At 47.5% G+C, this 14,046-nt stretch overlaps 1 protein-coding gene across 1 annotated transcript in view; it reads left to right on the forward strand.

Annotated features, from left to right (window-relative positions):
- Positions 1–14,046, forward strand: part of LOC147734761 (hemagglutinin/amebocyte aggregation factor-like) — a 121,092-nt gene that overhangs the window by 26,919 nt on the left and 80,127 nt on the right. The window contains exon 2 of the mRNA XM_086953629.1: positions 7,850–7,949. Coding sequence (XP_086809755.1) covers positions 7,850–7,949 — 100 coding nt within the window. The remainder of the gene's footprint in view (positions 1–7,849; positions 7,950–14,046) is intronic.

Raw genomic sequence — 14,046 nt, forward strand, 5'->3', positions numbered from 1 at the left:
CATGAAATAGAAACAATCCAATAGGTACCTACCCCCATTCCGGAAGCTCCCGAAGTGCAACAGGTTCGCGGTTACGCCCATCCGGAAGGCGAGGCCTCGAGGCACGAGGGGCTCGCCTGGCCACGGTCAGGAGGAGATGATGTTGGGCAGGCGGTCCAAAGAATGACAGAGACCTCTCCTTCTCTCCTCTTCTGCTGCCCTGCAGGCCACGGGGGGAGGCTGTCTTGCCTCAGCCACCGACCACCCCCCCCCTTCTGTCTCTCGCCTGGTCCGACCCACGAAGAAGGCCGAAGCCAAAAGCGAGAATGGCGGCGCTTGCAAGTAGTCCCGCCACATGTCAAATTCCTGGATAGTTACAGGTAGTGCCGCCACATGTCGACGCCTGGACAGTTCCAGGTAGTCCCGCCACATGTCAAGAGAAAAGGGGGGGCTGTCTTGCCTCAGCCGCCGACCACCCCCCCCATCTTCAATAGCCAGCCCGGCCAATATCGAAGCGACGGAGCCGAGGAACGGCGCGGGGTCGCTGGAAGGGGGAGGTGACGCGAACGAGCCTCCCCCACCTCCCTCCAGGTGGAGGCTTCCAGCGACACCCCAATGCTCTTACTTAAAGAGGGTCAACATCAAAAAGCGGTCTTCTGCCCAGGACGGGCACACGCTCCATGCCTTCTCTCCTCGACCTTGAAGATTCTATGAGAGCCGGGGGGGCACCCCGATCCCTCCTCATGGGCGCCCCCGCCCCCTCACTGGGAACCACGACATCGGTGCAACTCCTGCCGGCACCAGCCTCGGATTGGAAATGGCTAAAATGCAGCCACGGCACAGACTTGTTCAGTTCCGGAGGAACACCAGGATGACCCGGTAGGAAAATTGTTGCCGCCCTTCCCACTCTTTGACTCATGGTCCATATTATTAGACTGTTAACCACATAGCACAAAACTTTTTGAACTGCCAACGGAAGGTTCTGGGCCAACCATGCGAGACTAGAGACATTCTGACTATGCTGGAACTCGCCTGACCCCTCCCAAAATGGTGCCGACACAAAATGAGACGTTTTGAATAGACTTTGTTGCACCCTGACTGCGCAGCTTGTTGTCCCGAGATCTATATGCAGTTTTTGGATAAAGAAAGTAGATATGAAGGATGTTGAGTATGTGCTTGGATAATGAACTGACTTAGGGTGGGTACTGATTATGATTTGGAAAATGAATTGGTGTAATTTAGATAAAGAATGAGTATTGGATAATGAATTTATGAATTAATTACTGAATTCTTGACATGCATCATGCTTGCTCTGTAAGAAAATTTTAATACGATTTTATTGCACTGCTGCACTTTATGCAATGAACTGCCACCAATTTCGTTTATTAAAAGTATTTTGGGAAAGAAAGCATGGTTGTAGCAGTTGCATTAATGAGTTTTGGATGCCCTACTACTGTGAGCAAAGAATAAGTATGATGAAGGATGTAGATCAAAAGGGATCAGATATTTTGCAGCTACATTATGTATCGCAGGCAGCCAGGAAAAATGTTTTAGACACCCTTAAAACGACACCACAGAAATGCCACCTGGCCGTCACCCTTGCACCCGACAGAGAGGGCTACGACCGAGTAACTCATGTAGATATGTAGATCGTCAATGATCATCTATCTGACATTACTGGTCCCTCTAGGCTTAAACGCCGAGATGGTAAAGAAATGCAGTACGCGGAGATAGGTCGAGTAGGTGGTAGGTAAAAACATTTTTGGACTACTACATGCTGATGTACTTTGAATGCTGCCCCCCCCACCCCTTCTTTTCCCTCCCTTCTGCAGGTCACGTCAGAACGTCGGCTGAAGTGTGGAAGAGCGACGGTCGGACCACCGACGAAAAAGGGAAAGAGGGAATATGTGTGTAGTCGTTATAACGATAAGTTTTTAAAAGACGTAGGCTTAACATGACTGTTCCTCCCTAGGACATAGCGACTGAGAGGATGGACTGACATAGAAACTGGACAGGTACTGAATGACGAAAAATTGACTAGAAATGACGTGTTAAATAATGTAACTGGACGTTTGACTAGGTAGGGAAAGGACAAAGAAAAATTATACGGGTAAGGGTTGCCACGGCACCACCCGTCTAGGAAGTTAGAAATGTTGCTGATGTTCAAAATGCACTACCCCCTTTCTCACACTCTTATAGATATAGCCAAGCTGTCCGACTGTTCTCCCGATCAATACTTGCCGTTGCCTCAGCCTGGAGAACTTCCCACCAAAGGAGGGAACAGAAAAATGGTTTAAGATCCAACCATGGGTAACTAGCACGACCAGGTTAATTACTGATCGACCAACCGAGGTGTGAGTATTGGTAATTGGGAAAGCTCGCAGGCGTGACAAGCGAGAAGGGAAAGGGGGAAGGGTAGAAAGAGCTAAGCACATAGATAAATAGGATAGTAAAGATACGTAGGATATATATATAAAAACAGATCTTGTAGGCTAACAATTGTTTCCTGTCTTGTCGTGAATGTCTTGCATATGTGTAATACATGTGCCGTCTTCCCTGTCTGAGTTTGTGTGTGTGTAATGTACGAATTTATGTCTTCCCTCTGTCTGTATCTGCGTGTTACCTGACCTTTGCTGTTCCGTGTTGTGAGCGCACTAAATGACCTATTTTCGTACACGTCTCTCTCTCTCTCTCTCTCTCCACCCCCTTATCTCTCTCTCTCTCTCTCTCTCTCTCTACATGTCATACGTGTACCGAATGGCTCGTTTAGATTGCGGACGACTCTCACTCTCTATGAGAGTCTCCCTATTTTCTCTCCCTCTTTTTGGTAAAACTGTACCCCACCGGTACCAGTCTGATTTGATACATATTGAACGCGAAGGCGTTCAGCGAAATTGACCGAAAACTAAAATGACTGTATCTCGCCATATTACTGCCTCTCCTTTCTGCAAAATGAATGAACTTGAATTGGCTGAGAAGGAAAGGACAGGTAAGACGACTAAAGTCCCCCAAATCTGGCCATTTATAGGGGAACTGTATGTCAATGGCACCTTATGTCTGTTCTTCAGAGACGAACGCCAACGTCTAGATTGACCCCCAATGCCCAGATTGCCCCACCCCCCTTTTTTTGCACCGAAGCGTAAGCGCCCGAAGCATCCCCGCCCCATTTTGATAGAACCCAGTTGCTGTCCCGGATATAAACATGATGACCATGAGTAGCTGTTGACCCTCGAGAAAATCTTGTTTTACCTGACTGTCGATGATGGCACCCCCGCCCTGTCTGAAAATGTTAGCCAGTCCTGAAGGGAAATGCTCCGTAATGTTGAATATGATGTAACGCACAGTTGATGGGAATCTCATTTATCCTCACTTGAGTTATAAACAGGACAATGAATAAACCTGCCATAAACTCAGTAGGAATGCTGACACATGCACTGCTTGGTAATAGGACCTCTGACTGTGACCAATGAGCGTATCTCCCAAATGCGTAGAATTGAGGGAGGAATTCACATGCGTAGATATCTTCTTCTGCCATTTCTCTAAAACCTTGTCTTGTACCTATTCAAAGATTCGCGATCACCGAAGGAGATGGGTCAGATGTGACGTACAGCCTGACTGCGGATCTTGGGACACGTGTGACCTCGACCAAAGGTGGAGCCGCAGAGCAACAGGATACGGGACGAGACCGCAATTTCAACGTGGAAAATGAAAAACGATGGGCCGCCTCGAAGCCCCCCGCCTGCTAACCCACGTGTGCCTGGAGTCTCCGTCCCCCTTCTTTGGGCCCGATGGATGGGCCTGCCTGCTTGTTATCCTTTGCTCCCTTGGTCCCTTTTGCGTGTCCCAGGAACTCTGACCCAACTCCGCCCTCTCACCTATCGACTATTTTGAACCACACTCACCCTCTTTTCCACGTGACTTTTTTTCCAAGGGAAAGAACCGCATTCCACTGGGAATAGGGTGCTGCCATAGAACTATGGGTGCCGAGCATAAGGCGCCACCAACCGGATTGTTTAGGGAACAGGACTGTGGTCTAACAGCAGAGGACTGACCGCACCCTGCAACACGAAAGGATAGGACTGAGCTGGACCTATAGCTCCACCGCCGGTGCTCAACAGCGCCAACGAAAGTACACGGACTAGAGCCTACCAGTGATGGCTCACTGATAAAAAGACACTGTGACGAAGAAATCTTGTGTATTGAACTGAATTCCGCTCTCAACTACCTGGTCAAAACTGTTCATTGGTCACATTTTTAAGTTAGAAAGATTTATGCTATGTAGTGCGTTTTTTTTATTGTCAGGAACACAACGAAAATGCAATTTCCTATGTGCTGCACTCTGCCCATCACCTCGACTGTCTATGATTGAACACCAAATGTTAGTATCGACAAAATGCTAATCCATCAACAATGCCTGTCTACCTGTAATCCCATCAATTGCAAAAATGACTGCTGTTATGTAAAAAGGGGCGACTGTGAAAGTTGAAGAAATTAATGTACATAGACAGCATTCATTTCCCCTTCTTCTCCCACTCCTCTCTCTCTGTGCGCACCATGAATACCGTAGACCATTGACCATATCACTCTGCCAGTAAGAGCCCATACCCCTATGCATATGTACAGCCATTCTAGGCACCATGGCCTATTTTACCCATTGGAACCCCCCGGCTTCCCTCCTGCGCTATCCTAAACCCCCTCTCTTATGCGTAGGCCATGAAACCCTCTCCCCCTGTGCGACCCCGCTGCGAAAGGCGACTCTCCTGCTTGACCCGCACAAAACCCCCCCATTCCCCCTTGAAGAAGCATCCTTCGCCTTGGCTGACGTAGCCCTCCCCAGCTGCACCTGGCTGCCCCCGCTCTCTCATGTACTGGTCATCAGATCTCTCTCTCTCTCTCTCTCTCCGTGTGACTCTGTCCCTGTGTCCACCCTGGCTACCCCTCCCTTCTCCTCACATGGGCAAGTCATAAACCCTCTTCTTCTGCAAGGCCCTGTCCTTGAGAGTCACGGCCGCGCCTGACCAACACCTCCTTCCCTTCCATGAATGCCCCTCTGTTGACAAGCCTTCCCTCCGCGCTCGATTGTCCACGCGGCATGAATACCACTCCTTTGATGACCCCTTCCCCCGAGTCCGGCTGACCACACATGTCCGAGGCCATCGCCTGAGCCAGGAGATACCATTTACTGCCCTTATTGTATGAAGTCACTCCTCTTCAAAGGATCCTCTATTGGTCTTAGCCACCCCACCCCCTGGGCTATGATCAGGCGTACACATCCTACGAAACACTCAGCTGCGTGATTGCCCTCCCCTCTTATCAGCAGGTCAAGGGTCCCCATTGTGAATGTATGTGGGGTAGGATCACCACGAGGATTATAGGGATGTCTTTCTTTTACGTCATACTGACCTGATTGTACTATCAAGTGTTTTGTAAGATATAAAAGCAAGAGTCTCAGCTCACTTGTTAGAGCACCTCCCGAAAGACACTGTGTTTCGTGTCCGAAATGACTGGCTCTCCTCATGAGAATTAAACTCTGTTCTTGATTCCTGCTTCCAGTGCCCGTCTCTTTATTTGGTAATTATTCAACATGGGAACTAAGAGGCGGTTTGCGCCAGCGGCCTGGGCATCGATAGGATTATGGGCTCATTTTCCACATGCTTTCCTGCAACATTCAGGGTGCCATGCACGCTTTTACTTCCCAAGCAGCCAGGGACAATGGTGGCTGCTTCTTTGAAATAAAATAGGTCTCACATTTACAAGAGTTTGAGCTAGTGGCATTGTAAATGACAGTGCCTTTTTTATGTGTAAATTATCAAAACAGATAAATAAAAGGCATTATCATTAACAATGCCAATAACTCTTGCAAATGCAATTCCTATATTGCATTGCAAATGCTTACTTTTACTTTGGCGATCAGTCTGCTTGAAAGCTTCAGTAACCCGTGGCCTCTAGGCCCCATTCCCCTCTTTTTTCTGGGATCTTCCTTGAGGTCTGCAGAATCCTCAATTAAAACTCTGATCTTGGCCACTCCTTCTTTGGTTTACCACTAGAGAGGCCTTCCTGGTGGCTATCAACGTGACCTACAGATTGGGAAGTTAAGGTCTTTGTTAATGTGTGCCTCTTACTTTTGCTTTTTCCCTGATCAGGTAGTTTTACTGCTTGGCACCGGGTTTGCCACTGAGGCTCCTTTCCAATGTAATATTACCCATTAAATGCTTTTCCATGATTCCCCTATGCTGAGCTGAGTGCTGCTAGGAGTGAAGGTCGCCTGTATCTCCAGAACCACTGATCGTCGAGGCAGGAACAGGAGGATTAAGCAGTGCTTCATTTGAGCCGGTGCTTTCCGGTGCTGAGCACCGGCACTTAATTGGTTACCGGTGCTCGGCACCAGCACCTAATTGTCAACACCACATTAGGGCAGTCTGCCACAAAGTGGTGCTGCTCATGTAATTTAGAGATGAACAGTTGTTTAGAAAAACAATATAAATTATAAAATTGCTTTTACCTGCCTCCCCAGCCATTCCTTTAAGCTTTGGGGACTTGGAATAATCTGAACTGCCGCATTTACATGCAAAAGAGATGGTTAGTAGTGGTTTTGGCATCAATGACAAGGGCGATGGGTGGTGCAAGCTGCAGTGGCCTCCTGGGCAGAGCCCTGGCACTTAATATTTTAAAAATTAAGCACTGGGATTAAGGCGCTGGATATCATGGCACCTGATCTACATGTTGGCTGGATCAGCAGGATGCTCTGTGCTATTGTAACCTGGAACAATGAATTACACAGCAAACACATTAGCAGGCCCAGGCTGTCTTTCAGAGCAACATGTCCTCCACCATGACCCGGGCCCGGTTCATACTTCTGCCTGGGGCAATACAGCAGTCTGGTCACCTCACATCCACTCTATGTGCTGCAGCGCCTAGTAGGACATGGGGAGCTATGAAGCATGACCTTAGCATGAAAGTGAGGCATTTGTACCCGACCCGCAATGCGTTGTACTTCGCAGGGTTGCCTGTGATCTAATGTGCTGTCTTGTTTTCAAAGCACTGCAGCCGCTCCTTCTGTCAGTGGAGACCCAAGAGCTTGTAAGGAGGTAAGGGGGAGGAGAGGTCCCTTACACAATAATTAAGGCTTCCAGTTTTCCGTTTTTACGGATTTTTACAGAAAACCACAGCCAGAAAACAATATGTTCCCTGTCTGTATTTATATTTAAAAGCAGAAAAATACTAAAACTGGTGCCCCTGGCGAGACTCTCCATGACATATTTCATGAATTCCAGGTAAAAGCTAAGCAGATAGACAGCATGGAGAGTTAAAAATCAGAATGACATGTCCTTAAATACACGCATATATTAACATATATTAGTAATATAACACTAATATGTACCTGTGAGTGTAGTCTTTTGTTATAGATGGCTGTTTAATTAGCTAAAACATGAAAGCATCCATGTATGTGTGCATGTACAACAGCTCCATTTATTCTCAATTCACAAAATAAATACGAATAAATACAAATAAGAAGTTCAAAAAATAATTATGGATAAATACAAATAAGAAGTCCAAAAAATAATTATGGATAAATACAAATATCAAGTCCAAAAAATAAATATGGAAACTACAGACAGAAATGTAAAAAAAAAAAATACCATTAAACCGGGAGCCCTAATAATGATGTATGACAGTGCCAACTTGCAAGGTACAAGAACAGGCCATAGAAAATGTATCAGTGCAGCTCTTCTGCCTCTCCACGGGGTGCAAGAGATAAAGGCTGATGTCTAAAAGTGGGAAGGATCAATAGTTGGCTTAAACATCTGCAAAAACAAAATGCAAAATGTCTTGCTGCATATTCTAGTAAGTCTCTTTTCATTTTATCTAGAGGAGAGAGCACATAAATTGAGCCGGCGATGGGTGAACGAGTACGACCAGCCACTGCAGTTTGCCTGCTCGAGTACGGATTCAATCGACACAATAACAAGGTATGATGTATGCATCCGCTAAATGTTCATTATTAATGACATTGCTGTAATGTACTGCATAGGCACTCTGCATGGATCCTCTGACTGTTGTTTAATCCCCCTCCTGTGTCTGGCATCTTGCCTGCCATGTTCCACAAGACTTCTTCCTTCTCCGAAGAAACACAGGCCTAGATTTTATTCATTTTCCACTTAGCACAGCGTTGTAACTAGTCTCACAACATGGTGCATGGGTGAGTGTGCTCTATCTATCATATCCTTCCAGTTCCAATTTATATGTCTAGACATGGAAGGATCCCATGGATAGGATATGAGATATGCACAAACGCACAGGCGCAATACATTGGATTTTGGAGAAATAAGCACATTTCTCCTTGTTATCACTTTCTTCAAGTTGGCGCTAGTTTTCAACATAAAACTACGGGTGGGCAGAACTTGCGGAGTTTCATAAAAGCTCTGCAAGATTCTGTGGAATTCTGCCAAAGGGTGGAAAATGTGCATGTTGTTCTGCTCTCGCTGTAATTTAGCTCCCATAGTATGTATCAGCATGCATTGCACCATGAGGTGTGCAAGAGCGCACAGCCATTCGAGTTGATTTTGCTTCGCTCGAATAGCAATTCTCCTCGAGCTGCAGCAAATCTACTGTAGAAGCAACTCTCTGAACACAACTGCCAGCATTACAAAATGGCGGTAAGAATGCAAAATCTTGCTTGCGTTCACATTTCTGGAGCTTTGTGGAAAAATTCCAGCACACGGCGGAAGACAGAATTTGGCCAGAACTCACCAAATTCTGCCAGTTCATTGTCGTGTTTTGTGGGCTGCGTGTGGCACAAAGAATACAGGACACCTGTTGAGGTTGGTCACCTTCTTTATTGGTTATGTGTACAGCGTGTCCCCAGCACGTCCGTCCTCTTCGCTGTCCGGTGATTGTATGTCCACTTCCTGTCCCCTACAGGATGTGGTGTCCAGTGACCTGGTCACTGCCCTATGACCCGCAGGGTCCTAGCGCCCTACGTCCGGTCACCCTATAGTCATGGCTGCTACATCTCCCCCTTTGTTCTTTGTCACATGCATGAAGAGGGAGAGAGAGAGAGAGAGAGAGAGAGAGAGAGAGAGAGAGAGAGAGAGAGAGAGAGAGAGATGTAATTTCTCTACATTTCTTCAATTAGTCTCTTTGGTTTCCTGTGTACTCTGCTTGGTCTTGTCTCTCTGTTTTCCACGTTCGGTGATGCTCTTGCTGGTTCTCCCTCTTCTCCTTTGAGCTCCTTGAAATGGGAACTGTTTCTTGTTATCCATTGATGGTCAGATGCTGCCGTCACCATTGATCCTTTTATGTTGGTCAATACTAGCGGACTTTCTTTGTTGCCTCTGTCTCACCACCACCAGGTCTCCTTCATTTAGTTGATGTTTCGTTTTTTGTCAGCATATTCTTTCATTTTCCTCTTGGCATCGCGATCTCTTTCCAGTATGTCATCTCGATCCGTGCTCGCCTTGGCCTCTAGTTGAGGCAGTCTTATTTTGCTTGATCGTCCCAGCACCAGTTCTGCTGGGCATCGACCGGTGGAGTTGTGGGGGGTGTTTCTGTAGTCTCTTAGCACTTGACATAGTGCTTGTCCGATCGATATTTGCGTCAAGTTTGCGCGTTGGATGGCTTTCTTTATAGTTCCCATAAACCTTTCTGCCATTCCGTTGGCCTGTGGCCACAGCGGTGTTATCTTCCAATGCTTAATCCCTAGATAGTCCATGAATCGACGGAATTCTTCTCCAGAAAATGGAGGGCCATTGTCAGTTTTTAATGTTTGGGGGGAGCCCCATGCCGCGAAGATGTCGTCTAGCGCTGGTAGTGTGGCATTTGCTGATGTCGACGGTACTTCTCTCACAATTGGGAATCTTGAAAACTCGTCAATCACCACTAATAGGTACTTTCCCGTCTCTAGTGGCCCGTAAAAGTCTGCCGCCAGCTCAGTCCATACTGCCAGTGGTAGCTCTGACATTTGCAGCGGTGTTGGCTTGGACGGTGGCCCCGTTACTTGACAGACATGACAGTGTGCTACTTCTTCTTCAACCATGTTGTCCAGTCCAGGGAACCACACTTTCTCTCTCAGCATCTTTTTTGTCACTACAATGCCTCGGTGTGATTCATGAGCTAGTTCAATTGTTCTTTTTCTTAGTCGGTAGGGTATCCAATCCTTGATCCTCTCATCAGAATTCCGTTCTCAGTTTCAGACAGTTCTTCACTGATCTTTTTGAAAGCCAGCAGTTCTTCTTTTATGACCCCTTCTTCTGTGGGGCTGTGACTGTTAACGTGCCTCCATCTCTGTTGGCGCACTACGTTTCTTATTGCCTGCATTGTCGGGTCTCTTTCGGTTTCTCGCTCCAGTTCTGCAGACGTTATTGACGCCAGAGTGTTCTGTTTTAAGATGAAATTTAGGTATTCTTCTGCCATGGTGGTACCATTTTCTCGATGGGGAAGTGGGTGTCGTGACATATAATCTGCTGGGTTGTGGTCTTTTCTGGGCTTGTGGACAATCTTGAAATTGTAGTCCATCAGTCTGATCCCCCATCGTTCAATTCTTTTTTTTTTTTTTTGTTAACCTTTATTAGTCTTGCAATCAAGTACAGGTACGGGCCTACAACCTTCTCGGCCGGCCGCGAAACAGGGTAAAAGTATAGCAATCAATACGGAGAATCAGAATAGTTCAAAAGCCGGACCGATATGTACATCAGGAGACAACACGTGGGCATATGGTCAGGTCCGAAGTCAGGATTACAAAGGTTCATTTTTTAATATAGAGAACTGAAGAAGTGCCATACAATCACACGTGGTCCTACAACACAGCGCGCAAATCAGGATATCCACAATCAATATAAATACAGACGAAGTAGTGTAGTTAAGGCACACAAATCAGGAGAGACGTTGGCACAAATCCGGTTGAGAGCAACCCCCAACCCCACCCCTCAAAGCAATACACGTTACAGCAACCACGAATGGAGACGACACTATAGAAAAAGACAAAAAGACTAAAGGGCCATGGAAACAAAGAACGGACAAACCCCACCCCTCTCCCCCCACCCTGCACACCCGCCGAAGGCCAAGGCCTACCTCCCCAGCCGCGTGCCTGTCGCCCTAATGGAACCCGAAATTTAGAAAAGAAAAAGAGAAAAGACAAGAAGCATAGGTGGAGGAGGGCCCTCAAAGTCGCCACCCGGCCCCGCCCACTACCCCTGCACATGAGGAGAGTCCCAAAGCAAAATGGAGTAGCACGGAGAATGTCAAGTACCAAGCACATCAATAATACAATCCCAATGCAAACACACCCAAAGCACCGCCAGTTAACGTGAGGGCCACCGAAACCTAAAATGCATCACCCCTGGCCTTGTCTAGCAACGGAACCACCCAATGATCCCTCGTCAATCGATATACAGTACTTTTTGGAGGATCTGGGGGATCCGAGAGAGTCAGGCCCAAGTAATACCAAAAAAAGGGTCAGCAGCTCGAGTCCATCCAGACGTGTGCAGCTGAAGTCCAAGGGCGGCAATACCAAGCCCGCTGGTGCCACAAAGTCCAAGCACAGTAATACCATCCATGAAGAGGAGATCTCACTATCCGGCAAAGGCCGCGTTGGTGTTGGGGCACACGGAAGCACACACTCACGCACGCACGCATGCACACACACACACGCCCTCCCTCTCTGCCGACTCCCTCTCTGCCGCCCCCCCTCGACCCCCACTCACCGGGCTCTTTCCCTCGCAGCGGGTCAGTCATGGCAGCAGGCAGACTCGGTGTCTTCTCCAGGGATCTTCAGGTGATGTGCACGCCCACGCTGCGTCTCGTGCGCGCCCACCACGCTGTTTCGCGCCCGTTGATCCTCAGCTTGTTGCTTACAGCCAGTGGGTTGAACTTGAATGTACTCGACAAAATATCCTTATATAACTAAAAAGTGAGCATCATCTTCATCTCACGTTTGTAAAGGTAACCATGAACACCAATTGTGTTAAAATATATTGAATACGATAGATCACCTTCCACTCGCCCATACATATACTTTAAATTCCTTATTCATATTATTAGAACAAAGCAACGCAGAAGATAATTTTTTGTTGTCTGTGGGTGGGGAGATGGGGTTAGCACTCTCTGCCCTCTTTTCCTATCATTGACTCTTTGGCGCCTATAGGAAAAACCCAAGCTGCTTATACTTTAGAGGAATTCTGCATAAGGATTATTATAGTGTGAGTGCAGAGTGCGCACAGTTCAGAGTGCGCAGAGTGCAGAGTGTGAAGTAGTGAGTGCAGAGTGTGAGTGCAGAGTGTGAAGTAGTGAGTGCAGAGTGAGTAGTAGTGAGTGCAGAGTGAGTGAGCAGAGTGTGAGTGCAGAGTGTGAAGTAGTGAGTGCAGAGTGAGTGTGCAGAGTGTGAATGCAGCATGCAGAGTTGAGTGCAGAGTGTGAGTGCAGAGTGTAAGTGTGAGTGCAGAGTGCAGAGTACTGAGTGCAGAGTAGTGAGTGCAGAGTGTGAGTAGTGAGTGCAGAGTAGTGAGTGCAGAGTGTGAGTAGTGAGTGCAGAGTGCAGAGTAGTGAGTGCAGAGTAGTGAGTGCAGAGTAGTGAGTGCAGAGTAGTGAGTGCAGAGTAGTGAGTGCAGAGTAGTGAGTGCAGAGTAGTGAATAGTGAGTAGTGAGTGCAGAGTAGTGAATAGTGAGTAGTGAGTGCAGAGTAGTGAGTAGTGAGTAGTGAGTGCAGAGTAGTGAGTAGTGAGTGCAGAGTAGTGAGTAGTGAGTGCAGAGTAGTGAGTGCAGAGTAGTGAGTGCAGAGTATTGAGTGCAGAGTAGTGAGTGCAGAGTAGTGAGTAGTGAGTGCAGAGTAGTGAGTAATATTTATAATTTGTACATCATCAGGTAAAGCCTCTTGATTTGATCCTATTATAACCTTTGTTTCCCTCATACTTCTGAATTACAATCAGGGCTTTAAGTGGGCCGGATCTCACCGGGTCAGAGTTTAAAGGGGGGCTTGAGACGGGTCTCTATTTTTGCCTGGGCACAGGCGGTCGGTTTTTAGGTCTCGGCTTCGAGACCTATTGTGACTGAGTTCACTCTCAACGGAGCCAGAGCGGTGAACGAGCGCCGATTGCATCTCGTGGACGCGCACGCCGAGCCTCCTGGAGCCGTGCACATCTCTTGCTCTTCCCCCTTCCGTGAGTGCTTCATACTCACGGAAGCACACACTCACGCACGCACGCATGCACACACACACACACACACACCCTCCCTCTCTGCCGACTCCCTCTCTGCCGCCCCCCCTCGACCCCCACTCACCGGGCTCTTTCCCTCGCAGCGGGTCAGTCATGGCAGCAGGCAGACTCGGTGTCTTCTCCAGGGATCTTCAGGTGATGTGCACGCCCACGCTGCGTCTCGTGCGCGCCCACCACGCTGTTTCGCGCCCGTTGATCCTCAGCTTGTTGCTTACAGCCAGTGGGTTGAACTTGAATGTACTCGACAAAATATCCTTATATAACTAAAAAGTGAGCATCATCTTCATCTCACGTTTGTAAAGGTAACCATGAACACCAATTGTGTTAAAATATATTGAATACGATAGATCACCTTCCACTCGCCCATACATATACTTTAAATTCCTTATTCATATTATTAGAACAAAGCAACGCAGAAGATAATTTTTTGTTGTCTGTGGGTGGGGAGATGGGGTTAGCACTCTCTGCCCTCTTTTCCTATCATTGACTCTTTGGCGCCTATAGGAAAAACCCAAGCTGCTTATACTTTTGGAGGAATTCTGCATAAGGATTATTATAGTGTGAGTGCAGAGTGCGCACAGTTCAGAGTGCGCAGAGTGCAGAGTGTGAAGTAATGAGTGCAGAGTGTGAGTGCAGAGTGTGAAGTAGTGAGTGCAGAGTGAGTAGTAGTGAGTGCAGAGTGAGTGAGCAGAGTGTGAGTGCAGAGTGTGAATTAGTGAGTGCAGAGTGAGTGTGCAGAGTGTCAATGCAGCATGCAGAGTTGAGTGCAGAGTGTGAGTGCAGAGTGTAAGTGTGAGTGCAGAGTGCAGAGTAGTGAGTGCAGAGTAGTGAGTGCAGAGTGTGAGTAGTGAGTGCA

This window comes from Lissotriton vulgaris, chromosome 1_2 (genome assembly GCF_964263255.1).
Source record: "Lissotriton vulgaris chromosome 1_2, aLisVul1.2, whole genome shotgun sequence".
NCBI classification, from domain to species: Eukaryota; Metazoa; Chordata; class Amphibia; order Caudata; family Salamandridae; genus Lissotriton; species Lissotriton vulgaris.